The sequence below is a fragment of the Callithrix jacchus genome, chromosome 14 (genome assembly GCF_049354715.1).
Source record: "Callithrix jacchus isolate 240 chromosome 14, calJac240_pri, whole genome shotgun sequence".
Taxonomy (NCBI): Eukaryota; Metazoa; Chordata; class Mammalia; order Primates; family Cebidae; genus Callithrix; species Callithrix jacchus.
The window spans coordinates 4,545,820-4,558,266 of record NC_133515.1 but is presented as its reverse complement, the minus strand read 5'-3'; the positions used below and the strand labels follow the sequence as shown (position 1 = coordinate 4,558,266).

The 12,447-nt window shown below is 49.0% G+C and overlaps 1 protein-coding gene across 3 annotated transcripts in view; it reads left to right on the top strand.

Annotated features, from left to right (window-relative positions):
- The window catches only part of LOC144576385 (CAP-Gly domain-containing linker protein 2-like), a 67,307-nt gene that overhangs the window by 35,836 nt on the left and 19,024 nt on the right, over window positions 1–12,447 (top strand). For all 3 annotated transcript variants that reach the window (XM_078348383.1, XM_078348384.1, XM_078348385.1), the window contains one exon: window positions 1,298–1,440. In XM_078348383.1, coding sequence (XP_078204509.1) covers window positions 1,377–1,440 — 64 coding nt within the window. In that variant the 5' untranslated portion in view covers window positions 1,298–1,376. The remainder of the gene's footprint in view (window positions 1–1,297; window positions 1,441–12,447) is intronic.

The window sequence follows — 12,447 nt, the reverse complement described above, 5'->3', positions numbered from 1 at the left end:
GTGCTACATTGCTGGCAGTTGGGGGGGTGTTAAAGGCGCTATAGGGGATATATTAAAACAAAGGTGGGGGTGTTTATTGGGAACACTACCTGGGGCTGGACCGCCTGTGGAGAGCGGGTAAAGGGTTGTGGGGCACCCTTGGGGCCTGAGTGGGAAGAAGGTGACAGGCAGGTTGGATGCTCTCAGGGGTCTGCACTGCTGGCAAAGTGCGTGCTAGTGTGTTATTCAGGGCCACATTGTTTGTGGTAGGGGCAGGTTGGGTGCCCTATTGGGGCTATCTGAGCTGTCAATACCTGCAGTTCCGAGGTGGGGAGAGAATTTGGAGTGCTATCCATGGCTGCACTGCCTGAGACAGGGAGTTGGTTGGGGGTGCTTTCCAGGACTGCACTGTTACGAATGGGGAGCGGGTTAGGGCACTATCTGGGGTTGCAGTGCTCACAGTGGGGCAGTTTTGGTGCCATATGGGGGCGTCACTGCCTGTGGTTGGGGACACTATCTGTGGTTATGCTGCCCACTGCAGGAAGCGGGTTGGGGGCACTATCCTGGGCTGCACTGTCCACAGCAGGGGCGGATTGTGGGTGCCATTGGGTGCTGCAGTGTCTAAGGCAGGGGTGGATTGGGGGCTGCCAACAGGTGCTACACTGCCAGTGGTGTGGGACAGGGTGTTGGCAATATCCTGGGCTACACTGCCAGTGGCAGTGGATTAGGGGCTCTATCAGAACTGCATTTCTGGTGGCAGGTGATGGAAGTTTCAGTGACAGCAGTATTCTCTGAGAGAGGAGTGGTCCTCCTTTCCCCAGACTCTGAAAGGCCATCTTCTGCTGCATGGTGGGCACACAATGTTTCCATGAAAATCCTGCCCACAGCAGAGCACCCAGATTCTCTGTGACTCCCAGGCTGGAGCCCTCTCATTCTGTGTTGCAGTGACCACCAGGGATGCCCAGGCATATGATAGCAGACACCATAGAGTGACAGGGCCCTGTGGGTGGAGGCCTCAGAGTGGGAACCCGCACTTTGGTGGGGATGGCTGGCTGGGGGTGAGTTTCTGCTGCTCCTGCTTTCCAAGCACAGCCTGGGTGGGCCCAGTGGTTCCTATCGAGAGGGAAAACCAGCACCATGGTGTTTCCAGAGCCCACTCCAGGCGCCAGCTCATAGCCAGCTGTGGCTACTACCAAAAAGAGATACTGGACTTTGGAGGGTGGATATGAGTGGTTTCACTGAAACCGGCCTGTGCCACCCAGTGGCCAACATGACAAGGTGGGGCTCTAATGGTACCACTCTCTACATCCTGTTCTAGGTTTTTTGGCTTTGCCAACCCAGCTGCTCCATGCTAGGAGAAGGAAGAGCCACCTGCCGCATGCTACAGGCTGGAGGCTATGGCAACACAGCTCGCCTGGCTGTGGCTGGGGGCAGTGATGGAGACTGCAGAGCACCAGAAAGGTAGGAGGACAGCTGCTTGCCACCAGGGCAGGGGCAGGGGTTTGGCGGTGGCCAGGTGGTAAGAGACTCATAGGATGGGTCTCTGCATTGAAGGCAACAGCAGTGGTATTGGTATCAGTGCTAGGGGTGGCAGCAGCAGCAAATTTGGGGACCAGGAAGATGGGTATGAGTGCTTCCACTGGCCTGGCCTGGCCTGGGGTGGGTAGGAAGCTGCAGGTGCTTATTGCAAGTGTGGCAGTGGTAGAGTCACAGCCAGGGCAAGAAGTAGTCTTCCCTACTTCTGCAGAATCTGGAGGGTACCCTCCACCTTTTGACACCTGAGCTGGGTGACATTAGTAGCATTGTGTCATTATTAACAAAGTTTGGGGGGGTGATTTTTTTGTGTATCTTGTTGTTTCTTTTAATTGGGATAGTCTTGGACTCTTTCAAATATCTTGAATCAGGGAGGGAACAAAAGGCATAATAGCCCTCCTGATTCCCTTACCTGTTCTTTTTCCTTTCTTCCAGTCTGGTTTTTCTTCTCCTTATTATTTTCTTTTTGGTCTTTATTTTCTTATACTGCTGTTTCTATTTTTTGTATCTGTTCTTGTTTCTTTTCTTCCTCCCTTTGTTTTTTTATCCCAAGCAATAGCCTTAAAAACAACAATCCAAAACTGACTTAAAAATAGACTACTTGTTAATGTGTGTTGTATCCCTGCCTTCCCCCTGCCCAACAGTCTTGTGCTATCACCCAGGCTGGAGTGCAGTGGCTTGATCTCAGGTCACTGCAACCTCCACTGCCCAGGTTCATGTGATTCTCCTGCCTCAGCCTCCAGAATAGCTGGGATTACAAGCGTGAGCCACCATGCTCAGCTAAATTTTGTATTTTTAGTAGAGATGGGGTTTCACCATGTTGGCCAGGATGGTCTTCATCTCTTTACCTCATGATCAGTCTGCCTTGGCCTCCCAAAGTGCTGGAATTACAGGCATGGACCACAGTGTCCAACCAGTTGTATAATTATTTAGATATTTGAGTAGCTGTGTTTATATGATACTGTTAATGTGTTTTCAGTAGTTATTCACTGAATCAAAAAAATGAATCATTGAATCAAATATTGGTAGCCACCAGCAATTTCATATCTGTTAGTCCATAGATACACAAGAGGCATGGGGCAATAAGTTCCAATTTATGAGATCATTAAGTAAACCATATTTCCTTCATTTTATTTCTCTGTTACCATTTCAAGAGTATTGTCATCTCCATAAACAAATCTGGTTTGTCACCGCATCTTTGCAACAGGAAAAGGAACCAGAAGATGATGTGTATAATATTTTTAGGCCAAGATTCACAACTGAAACAAGACTTTATTAGCTTTTGCATTTAAAAACCTGCAGTTCTAGCCCTCTTTGTTTCCTAGTATTACTCTTTTTCTTATGAACTCTTTCTTTTTACTGATTACTCTAGGAGTTTGTGCATTTTATTGACTATCTTGAACAATCTATATTCTATTTTTTTCAAGCCCACAGAAATGTGTACGACCTACAATTTTGACACTTTTTAGTTGTTTTTAAGATCAAGATCCAGTCTCATTAGTAGGTCTGTATTATAAAAAGAAAAAAGCACACAATTACTATTATCTTTTGAATTTTGCTTTGATGTTTGTTTGTTTTTTGGAGACAGAGTCTTGCTCTGTCACCCAGGTTTGAGTGCAGTGGTGTAATCTTGGCTCACTGCAACTTTCACCTCCCAGGTTCAAGCAATTCTTCTGCCTCAGCCTCCCAAATAGCTGGGACTGTAGGCACACGCCACTGCACCCAGCTGATTTTTGCATTTTTAGTAGAGATAGGGTTTCACCATGATGGTCAGGCTAGTTTTGAACTACTGATCTTGAGTGATTCACCTGCCTTGGCCTTCCAAAGTGCTGGGATTACAGGCATGAAGCACTACACCTGGCCATAAATTTTTTGTTTTGAAGATGGTAAGGCTCAGTCATCTGGATTCTGCCTTCCCCCAGGCCAAGAGGAACTGAATCTGTCTTTCACCTTGTTCCTCCCTGGCCTCTGCCCTCACCCCTTTTCCAGCCTGGCTTGTAAAGCCCTCGGTGTGGATGGGAGAACACTACTTGGTTCTTTGGGAGCCCAGTTGTGTGAGCTCCAGGTGGAGTGTATAGGATCTATATTTTTTACCTCCTGTACTCTTGATGCTCTGCCATCTAGGGCCTCACTCACCAGGATGGACTGCCCCTCCAGGATTTGCTAATTCTAGAGAGCAAAGGATTCCACCCTAAAGTTGATGCTGCCCATCACCTCCTTCACTGAACTCATAGACCATGCCAATATTCCCCTGTCCTAAATAAACCTGGGCCAGGGACCTAATAGCTCAGGGCAGCCCTTACACCCAAGAGCCCACTGAAATTCTTCAAACTGGCCAATCAAGGATGCTTGCCTTGCTTTGATAATTCCTTACTACAAAAGCCACAAAGAAGTCTCTGCGCATGGTCTTTCCTTGTTTTTTTTTTTTGCCACTTGCCTGACCCTTGGTGCTTCCTGGTATGGCTCTGCCTGGCACAGCAAGGTGTACCTTCTGTTGGGAACTGTGAGTAAAAAAACTCTATTTTTTCTTTCTTTTTTTCTCTTTTCAGAGACAGGATCTGGCTCTGTCACTTAGGCTGGAGTTCAGTGGCTTGATTATAGCTCCCTACAGCCTTGATCTCCCAGCCTTAAGCGATCCTCCCATTTCAGCCCCCCAAGTAGCTGAAACTACAGCCACCATGTGTGGCTAATTTTGAAAACTTTTTTTGTAGCAATTTTGTCTCCCTATGTTACACAGTCTGGTCTCAAACTCCTGGCTTCAAGCGATCTTCCTGCCTTGGCCTCCCAAAGTTCTGGAATTATAGGCATGCACCACTGCACCTGACCTACAGACTCTCTTTTTAATAGACGTCATCTCCTGATCTTTTGGACTCACCACATCTAAATAATAGTAAGACTTACATTTTTTTAAATAGGGAAAGAGGAGGGACACAGGTTGTGTAATGGGAGAGGAGAGGAGGAAATAGGCAGGAAGGACTGGAAATGAGAAGTGAGTAGACGACATATGTTTCACCCTCTGCATTGGTCATCTCCCCCCTCTTCCTCTTCCTCAATATCTCCCTTGAGTCCCCTCCTCTCCCTTTGCCCTGGGTTTTACTCATCATAGACAATGAACTTTGAAGGTGAAGAGTGAGGCCTCCCATGAGCATAAAATCTGAAAGAGAAAGTCTCCCTTTGAAGGCAGGAAGAGTTCTCAGTTAGCAGACTCCATAGAATGATGGTGAACACGTTAGAGATATCTGGATCCTGTCTCCAGGCTCATCTGTCAAACCTTGGAGAAGAGGAAATAGGATTTGTCCTTGGGGGAGCTGAGCTCAGAGAGATGTGCTGGTGCCTCAACCAAGGCTGCCTTGCTTTATCCTTCCAGAAGAAATATTTAGGAGACAGTGGTGGGTGAGCTTTGAGGAGATGGCAAACACTTTCCCACGGGAAAGTGTAATGGCATTTGGCCTGGAATGGTACTGAGATGTGTGTGGGCTGGAATGTGGTGTTTGGCCACACGATCCCTAGACCTTCTCTCAGTGCTGGGATCACTGGCTTCCTGACTCTCAGGCCCAGGCACAGCCCAGTCACTCCCTTGATTTGCTGCACCTATAGGGCCCCCACAGTACAGGAGGGAGAGAGAACCAAACTTTCAATTAAGATTCAGTCAGGCACAGACCTGTGGAATGAACTGCCTGGAAACCCAAGGAGGGGTGGACTAAAGGGAGATATCATGGAGCTTTTCAGGAAATTCACCAGGGGATCTGTTGGGGGGACCAATGTGAGAGCAGAGCCCAGGGGGTGGGTAAGGCAAGTCCAGGGTTGGCTCTGGGTCTGGCATGACACTGCTCCTGATGCTCCTGTATTAACCCACTAATCCCTCCAGGGCCTGGGTGTTCTGGGACAGAGAGCACAGCACAAAAACTCTGATAGGAAATCCCTTTTTAGAGAGGCTTATAGGGAATAAAAGTTATTTTTTCCACAGGCCAGAGAGGAAGATGAATGATTCAGAGGGGAGAGAAGTTGTGTGTTGGGGATGGTGTGGAGGTCACCAGCAAACTGACAGAATCCACCCGACACCAGAGCAGAGTAGCTGCACATGGAAGCTCTGGTTCTGTGTCCTGAACATTCTATCCTCGATGCTGCCCACCCCCACAACCCCAGTTCAAAGTAACTAATGGGAATAATCAGGGAGGAATCACAAGAAAATCCAAAGGTAGAGTATAAGGATGTTAGCTTCCTGTAATTATGACTTATCATCACTCTTCTTCTTTCTCTCCTCCGTCCTTCATCATTGCTGTCTTTCTTCCTCCTCCTCCTCTCTCATTCACTCCTTATTCTTCCACCTTATATTTCTCTTTCCTCCCTTCCTTGTACCTATTTCCTCCACACTCTCTCCTTTCTCTGTTTTCTTTATCTCTCTTCCCTTTCTGTCACTAAACATCCACTGACCACTCAGGCTGTTCCTGACTGTGCGAGGCTTGGTAAAGCACAGAATTTGTGGCAAAATCCCGTGTCTCTATCTCTCCCAGCTATAAGCCCCTTCAGGACATGCTTGTAAATGGACACTTATAGCTGAACACAGTTAACACTGAAACAGGGATTTACAAGGCTCCAAGGAGCCCAGGAAGAGAAACACTTAAGATAGTGCTGCTTCAGGTGGGTCTTGAGGGATGAATAGGAAGTAGGCAGGTGGACGAGAGGGCAGGAATGTTGGTTGGAGGCATCCTTCAGAAAGGGCACAGCATTTAGTAGAGGCCTGCCAGAGTCCTGGGGGAGCCACAGGTGGGGTGAATGATGGAGATCCCCAATGTCACTACAAGTGGCATCCAGGTTCAGTGGTCTTGGCAGCCAGTGAAAAATGAGATCACTGAAAAGTGGGAGAATCCCAGAGTAGTGGACTCATTGCTCTTATCTTATATTCCCAGTCACGCTGCCTTAGTCCATTTGTGTTGCCATAAAGGAATGCCTGGGCCTGGGTAATTTATAAGGAAAGAGGTCCATTTGGCTCATGGTTCTGCAGGCTGCACATGAAGCATGGCACCAGCAACTGCTTCTGGTGACAGCCTCAGGAAACTTTCACTCAGGGTGGAAGGGGAAGGAAAGCAGGCATCACATGGCAAGAGGAAGGAAGCAAGAGAAAGATGAGCTGTCAGTCTCGTTTTTAAAAAATTTTATTTGGGAGGCTGAGATGAGCAAATCACGAGGGCAGGAGTTTGAGACCAACCTGAGCAACAGGGTGAAACCCTATCTCTAAAAAATACAAAAAATTAGGCAGGCATGGCGGAAGACACCTATAATTCCAGCTACTCAGGAGGCTGAGGTGGGAGAACTGGTTGAACCCAGGAGGCAGAGTTGTAGTGAGATTGTGCCGCTGCATTCAGGCCTGGGCAATGGAGTAAGACTCTGTTTCGAAAAACTATTATTTATTTCTGAGGTGGAGTCTCACTCTGTTGCTCACACTAGAGTGCAGTGGAGAGATCTTGGCTCACTGCAACCTCCACTTGCCAGGTAAACCTGGCAAGTGATTCTCCTGCCTCAGCCTCCTGAGTAGTTGGGACTAGAGGCTCCTTACCATGTCCAGCTAATTTTTGTATTTTTTAGTAGACACACAGTGTCACCATGTTAGCCAGGCTGGTCTCCAACTCCTGACCTCAAGTGATCCACCTTCCTTGGCCTACCAAAGTGCTGGGACTACAGGTGTGAGCCACAGACCAGGCCTAGGCTCTTTGAATACGCAGTTCTCCTGGGAACTAAGAGTGAAAACTCACTCACTCTCTAGAATAGCACCACACTGTTCATTAGAGATCCACTCCCACAATACAAACACCTGCCACCAGGCCCCACCTACAACACTGGGGATCATCAAATTTGGAGATTTGAAGGGGACATATATCCAAACTATATAATGTGTCATCACTCAGAAACAGGTTGTTCTGTCAGCACAATACATTTGCTACTTGGAAAACCACACCTCTCTTTCTAATGTCTGTGTTATGTGCTTTGCAGTATTGCTGGGAAGCCACTGGTGCACATCTCCCTACATGCAGGTCACTGCAAACTCTAAGGATTTTTCACTTTTATCAATTTAGGGTATTTCCATGGATGGTATGACCACTGGACCAGTACTGTGTACTGCAATACTGTGTATTGCACAGTGCAATACAGTGTGATCTGGGAGCCAGTGCTGGTCTCTGAAGTTTGCTACAGTTCTGCAATGAGGGAAGTATAGATATTTGAGCCAGGTGCAGTGGCTAACACCTGCAGGTCCAGCACTTCAGAGGGTGAGGCAGATTGCTTGAGCACAGAATTTTGAGAGCAGCCTGGGAAATATAGAAAAATCTCATCTCTACAAAAACTACAAGAAAAAAAATTAGGCCAGGCATGGTGGCTCACGCCTGTAATCCCAGCACTCTGGGAGGCTGAGGCGGGTGAATCATGAGGTCAGGAGTTCAAGACTATCCTGGCCAAGATGGTGAAACCCCATCTCTACTATACAAAACTTAGCTGGATGTGGTGGCAGGTGTCTGTAGTCCTAGCTTCTCAGGAGGCTGAGGTGGTAGGATCTCCTGTGCATGGGAGATCGAAGCTGCAGTAAGCCATGATTGTACCACTGCACTCCAGCCTGGGCAATAGAGCTGGACCTTATCAAGAAAAAAAGAAAAGAAAGAAAATAAAAATAAATTGGGAGTAATTGTTCAGTAAATTTCTAGACATTTGACATTGATATGACATCCAGACACATGGTCCTCTTTTTGTTAACTTAATTTTTTTGAGACAGTGTCTCACTCTGTCGTCCAGACTGGAGTGCAGTGGAACAAGCTCAGCTCACTGCATCCTCTGCCTCCTGGGTTCAAGTAATTTTCCTGTCTCAGCCTCCCAAGTAGCTGGGTATACAGGTTCATGAGACCACACCGGGTTAATGTTTCTATTTTTTGGTAAAGATGGGGTTTCACTATATTGGCCAGGCTGGTTTTGAACTCCTGACCTCAAATGATCTGCCCACTTAGGCCTCCCAAAGTGCTGGGATTGCAGGCAAGAGTCACCCCACTGGCCTTTTTTTTAAAAAAAATTTAAGTTCCAGGATACATATGCAGGATTATACAGGTTTCTTACGTGGTAAACATGTGCCATGGTGGTTTGCAGCACCTGTCAACCCATCATCTAGGTATTAAGGCCTGCATGCATTGGCTATTTTTCCTGAAGCTCTCCCTCCCTGCCTCACTCCCCAGCAAGGATCAGATTTGTTTGTTTATTTATTTGTTTGTTTGATGGAGTCTTGTTCTGTCATCCAAGCTGGAATGCAGTGGTTCAATCTCGGCTCACTGCAACCTCTGCTTCCCAGGTTCAAGTGATTCTCCTGCCTCGGCCTCCTGAGTAGCTGGGACTGCAGGTGTCTGTCACCATACCAAGCTAATTTTTGTATTTGTAGTAGAGATTGAATTTCACCATGTTGGCCAGCCTGGTCTTGAACTCCTGATCTCAAGAGATCTATCTGTCTCGGCCTCACAAAGTGCCAGTATTACAGGCATGAGCCACCATGCCCTGCATAGTACAATACATTTGCTACTTGGAAAATCACATCACTCTTCCTAATGTCTGGGTTATGGGCTTTGCAATACTGCTGGGAAGCCATGGTGCACTATCTTCCTACATGCAGGTCACTGCAAGCCCTGATAATTTTTCACTTTTATCACTTTAGGGTATTTCCATGGACAGTCTGACCATTGGACTATTGCTACAGCACAGTGCAATACACAGTGTGATCTGTGGGCCAGTGCTGGTCTCTGAAGTTCATTACAGGTCTGCAATGAGGTAATTATAGAAATTTGAGCCAGATGCAGTGGTTCACACCTGTAGTACAGCACTTCGAGAGGTTGAAGTAGAGTTCTTGAGCCCAGACACTTGAGAGCAGCCTGGGCAATATAGAAAACTCCCATCTCTTCAAAAAATACACACACAAAAAAGCCGGGCATGGTGGTGCATGCCTGTAGTCCCAGCTATTCGGGAGGCTGAGGTGGGAGGATTGCTTGAGCCCAGGAGTTCTGGGCTATAGTGCTCTATGCCAATCTGGTGTCTGCACTAATTTCGGCATCAATACTGTGATGTCCCGGGAGTAGAGGACAACCAGGTTGCCTAAGGAGGGGTGAACTGGCCCAGGTCAGAAATGGAGCAGGTCAAAACTCCCATGCTGATCAGTAGTGGAATCGTGCCTGTGAATTGTCACTGCCCTCCAGCCTGAGCAACATAGCAATACCCCATTCTAATAAACATAAGAATAAATAAAAATAAAATAAAATAAAAAGCCAGGCATGGTGTTATGTGCCTATTGTCCCAGCAGCATCAGGGAGGGGCCAAGACAAGAGGAGGGCCAGGTCAGAACCAGAGCCAGCACAGGCCAAAGTCAGGACCAGAGCTGGGCAGGGACAGGGTAGGGAAGACCAGGGAAAGGTCAGGACAAAGACAGGACTAGGTTACATAAGGCCAAGGGAGAGCCAGGGAAGGGTAGGGCCATGGTGTTGCCAAGGCAGAACCAGGGCAGGGTAGGATCAAATCCATGGATTGGACAGGGTATGATCATCACCAGACCATAGTCAGGTCAGGTCCAGGGCCATGCTGGCCCAAGAGAGGTCAGTGCCAAGCAAGCACAGTGTGGGGGCCAGTGCCAAGGCACAGCTGGTGGGGGCCAGGGAGGGGCCAAGGCCACCATAGGGCCAGGCCAAGGCTGGGACAGGGATAGAGCCAGACAAAGGGCAGGACCAGGGTGGTTCCAGGATAAGGGTAGGGCCAAGACAGAACCAGGACAAGACAAAGGGAGGGTCAGGGCAGGATACGAACACAGGGTTCAGTGTCACTCAATGCTGGAACTACCTGGCCCTGCCTTGGCACTTGCTCTACCCTCTCTATAACCTGGTTTTGGTCCTGCCCATCCCTTTCCCTGCCCTGTCCCTGGTTATGCCATATTCCTGGGCCTGGCCCTACCCTTGACCAAGCTGTGACCCGTCATGGTCCTGCCCTTCCATGATCTGGTCTTTCCCTCACGCTGCATTGGTCTTGCACTGGTACTGGCTTGCACTGGCTTGGCCTTGGCCCTGGCCCTGCTTTCTCCTCAAACTTGCCCTGGCCTTCCCTGAGCTGACCTCAGGACTACTCTGTCCATGACCTGATCCTGGTCATGCCTTCCTCTGCCCTGTCCCTGTCTTCCCGTGCCCAGTGCTTGCCCTAACCCTGTTCCTAGTCCTCCTGCTATGGCTCTCCCATGCTTTTGGCAATGCCCTGTGCAGGAGCTGTCCATGCAGGATGACATGCCAAGTGGTGAGCACTAAGGGCTGACAAGAGCCTCCAGGGTGGGCTGGGCACCTGTAATCTCAGCACTTTGGGAGGCCAAGCCAGGAGGATCACTAGAAGTCAGGAGTTCGAGACCAGCCTCACCAACATAGTGAAACTCCATCTCTACTAAAAATACAAAAATTAGCAGGGTATGGTGGTGGGCACCTGTAGTCCCAGCTACTTGAGAGGTTGAGACAGGAGAATTGCTTGAAGCAGTGAGGCAGAGGTTGCAGCGAGGTGATATTGTGCCACTGCACTCCAGTCTGGGGGACAGAGTGAGACTCTATCTCAAAGAATAAAAAGAACTTAGGGTACAGTGATGTGGTGGCTATCAGCAGGCCATGGGGATCCCAAAAAGAGAGATCAGGAGGGTGAGGGGATTGGAGAGGGTTTTCTGGAAGGAAGGCCCTCTTTGGGTCTCAGGGTAAGATGGGACTTTGAGAGGCAGAGAGGAGGGTGGATTGTGTTTTGGGGGGTGAATGACAGGGGTTGGGGGTACCTAGATGCCAGAGGTGTGTTTCCAGAGCTCTTAGAGGAACAAAATGGTCAGATAATTTTGGAAAGGGGAACGAGCAGAAGTTGCAGCAGGAAAATGTGGTGAGTGTGACCCCGATGGACACCTTGCTGGGGGAGTTGGGTTTCTGGCCCTGCACTGGGTGCTTTTTGCAGGTGACTTTCACATGTATTTCAGGAGGTCCTGCTGAGGCCAGGTGGTGTTCTAGGAACTAGGGTTACAGCAGAGTGCAGACAGAGGAGGCATCTCATATAGTCTTTGTACCTAGTAGGTAGGTGCTAGAGGTCACCTTATAGAGTGGGAAACTGAGGCTCAGTGTGAGTGATGTATGAATACTCTGTATCCTGAGGATAGCAGGTGGCCCTGGACCCAGCCCTCAGGGATGGACCTGCCAGCCCCTTTCCAGTCATTGGCACCCAACCAGGTATCCGCCTGGAGAACCAGCTTGACACTTACTCATGCCGCTAGTCACATGGGGCTGGGAACCTGTCCAGGCTCCCAGGAGTCTCCAAGGGTTCACCAGAGCTCATTGAGTGCTCCTCCTTTGCTGCAGTTGGCTTTTCTCAAACACTCCCTCGCATAGTCCCTGAAGCCTGGCTTGGGTCAACACCAGCAGTTCCAAGGTGAATCAGAGCATTAGCTCAGGTCTGCTGGAGGAGGCAGAAATGTTAGCAGGCCCCTTCATCTGGAGGCAGATGTCCCAGGGCATGTGGAGGGGTGGCAGATAGTCTGCAGAGAGGCGGGTGACTGGGGACAGTGCCCAGGAGTCAGACTTCAGGGTCCCAAGCAGCATGTGGGCCGTGGGAAAGCACCATCTTTTCAAGTCCCTGTACCCCCCTGACTAGCCATGGGAATCTGAACCTTCACTTCCTTACTGCTAAGATGGACAAGCACACCTACCTCGCCAGGTGATCTGAATAAAGGAAAAGATGGGCAGCATTAGGTGAGCTGGGAGGACTGTTTTCCCCCAATTACCCCCTCCCCTTTTTTTGAGACAGTGTTTCACTCTTGTCACCCAGGCTGGAGTGCAGTGGTGTGATCTCGGCTCACTGTAACCTCTGCCTCCCAGGTTCAAGCAATTCTCCTGCCTCAGCCTCCCTAGTAGCTGA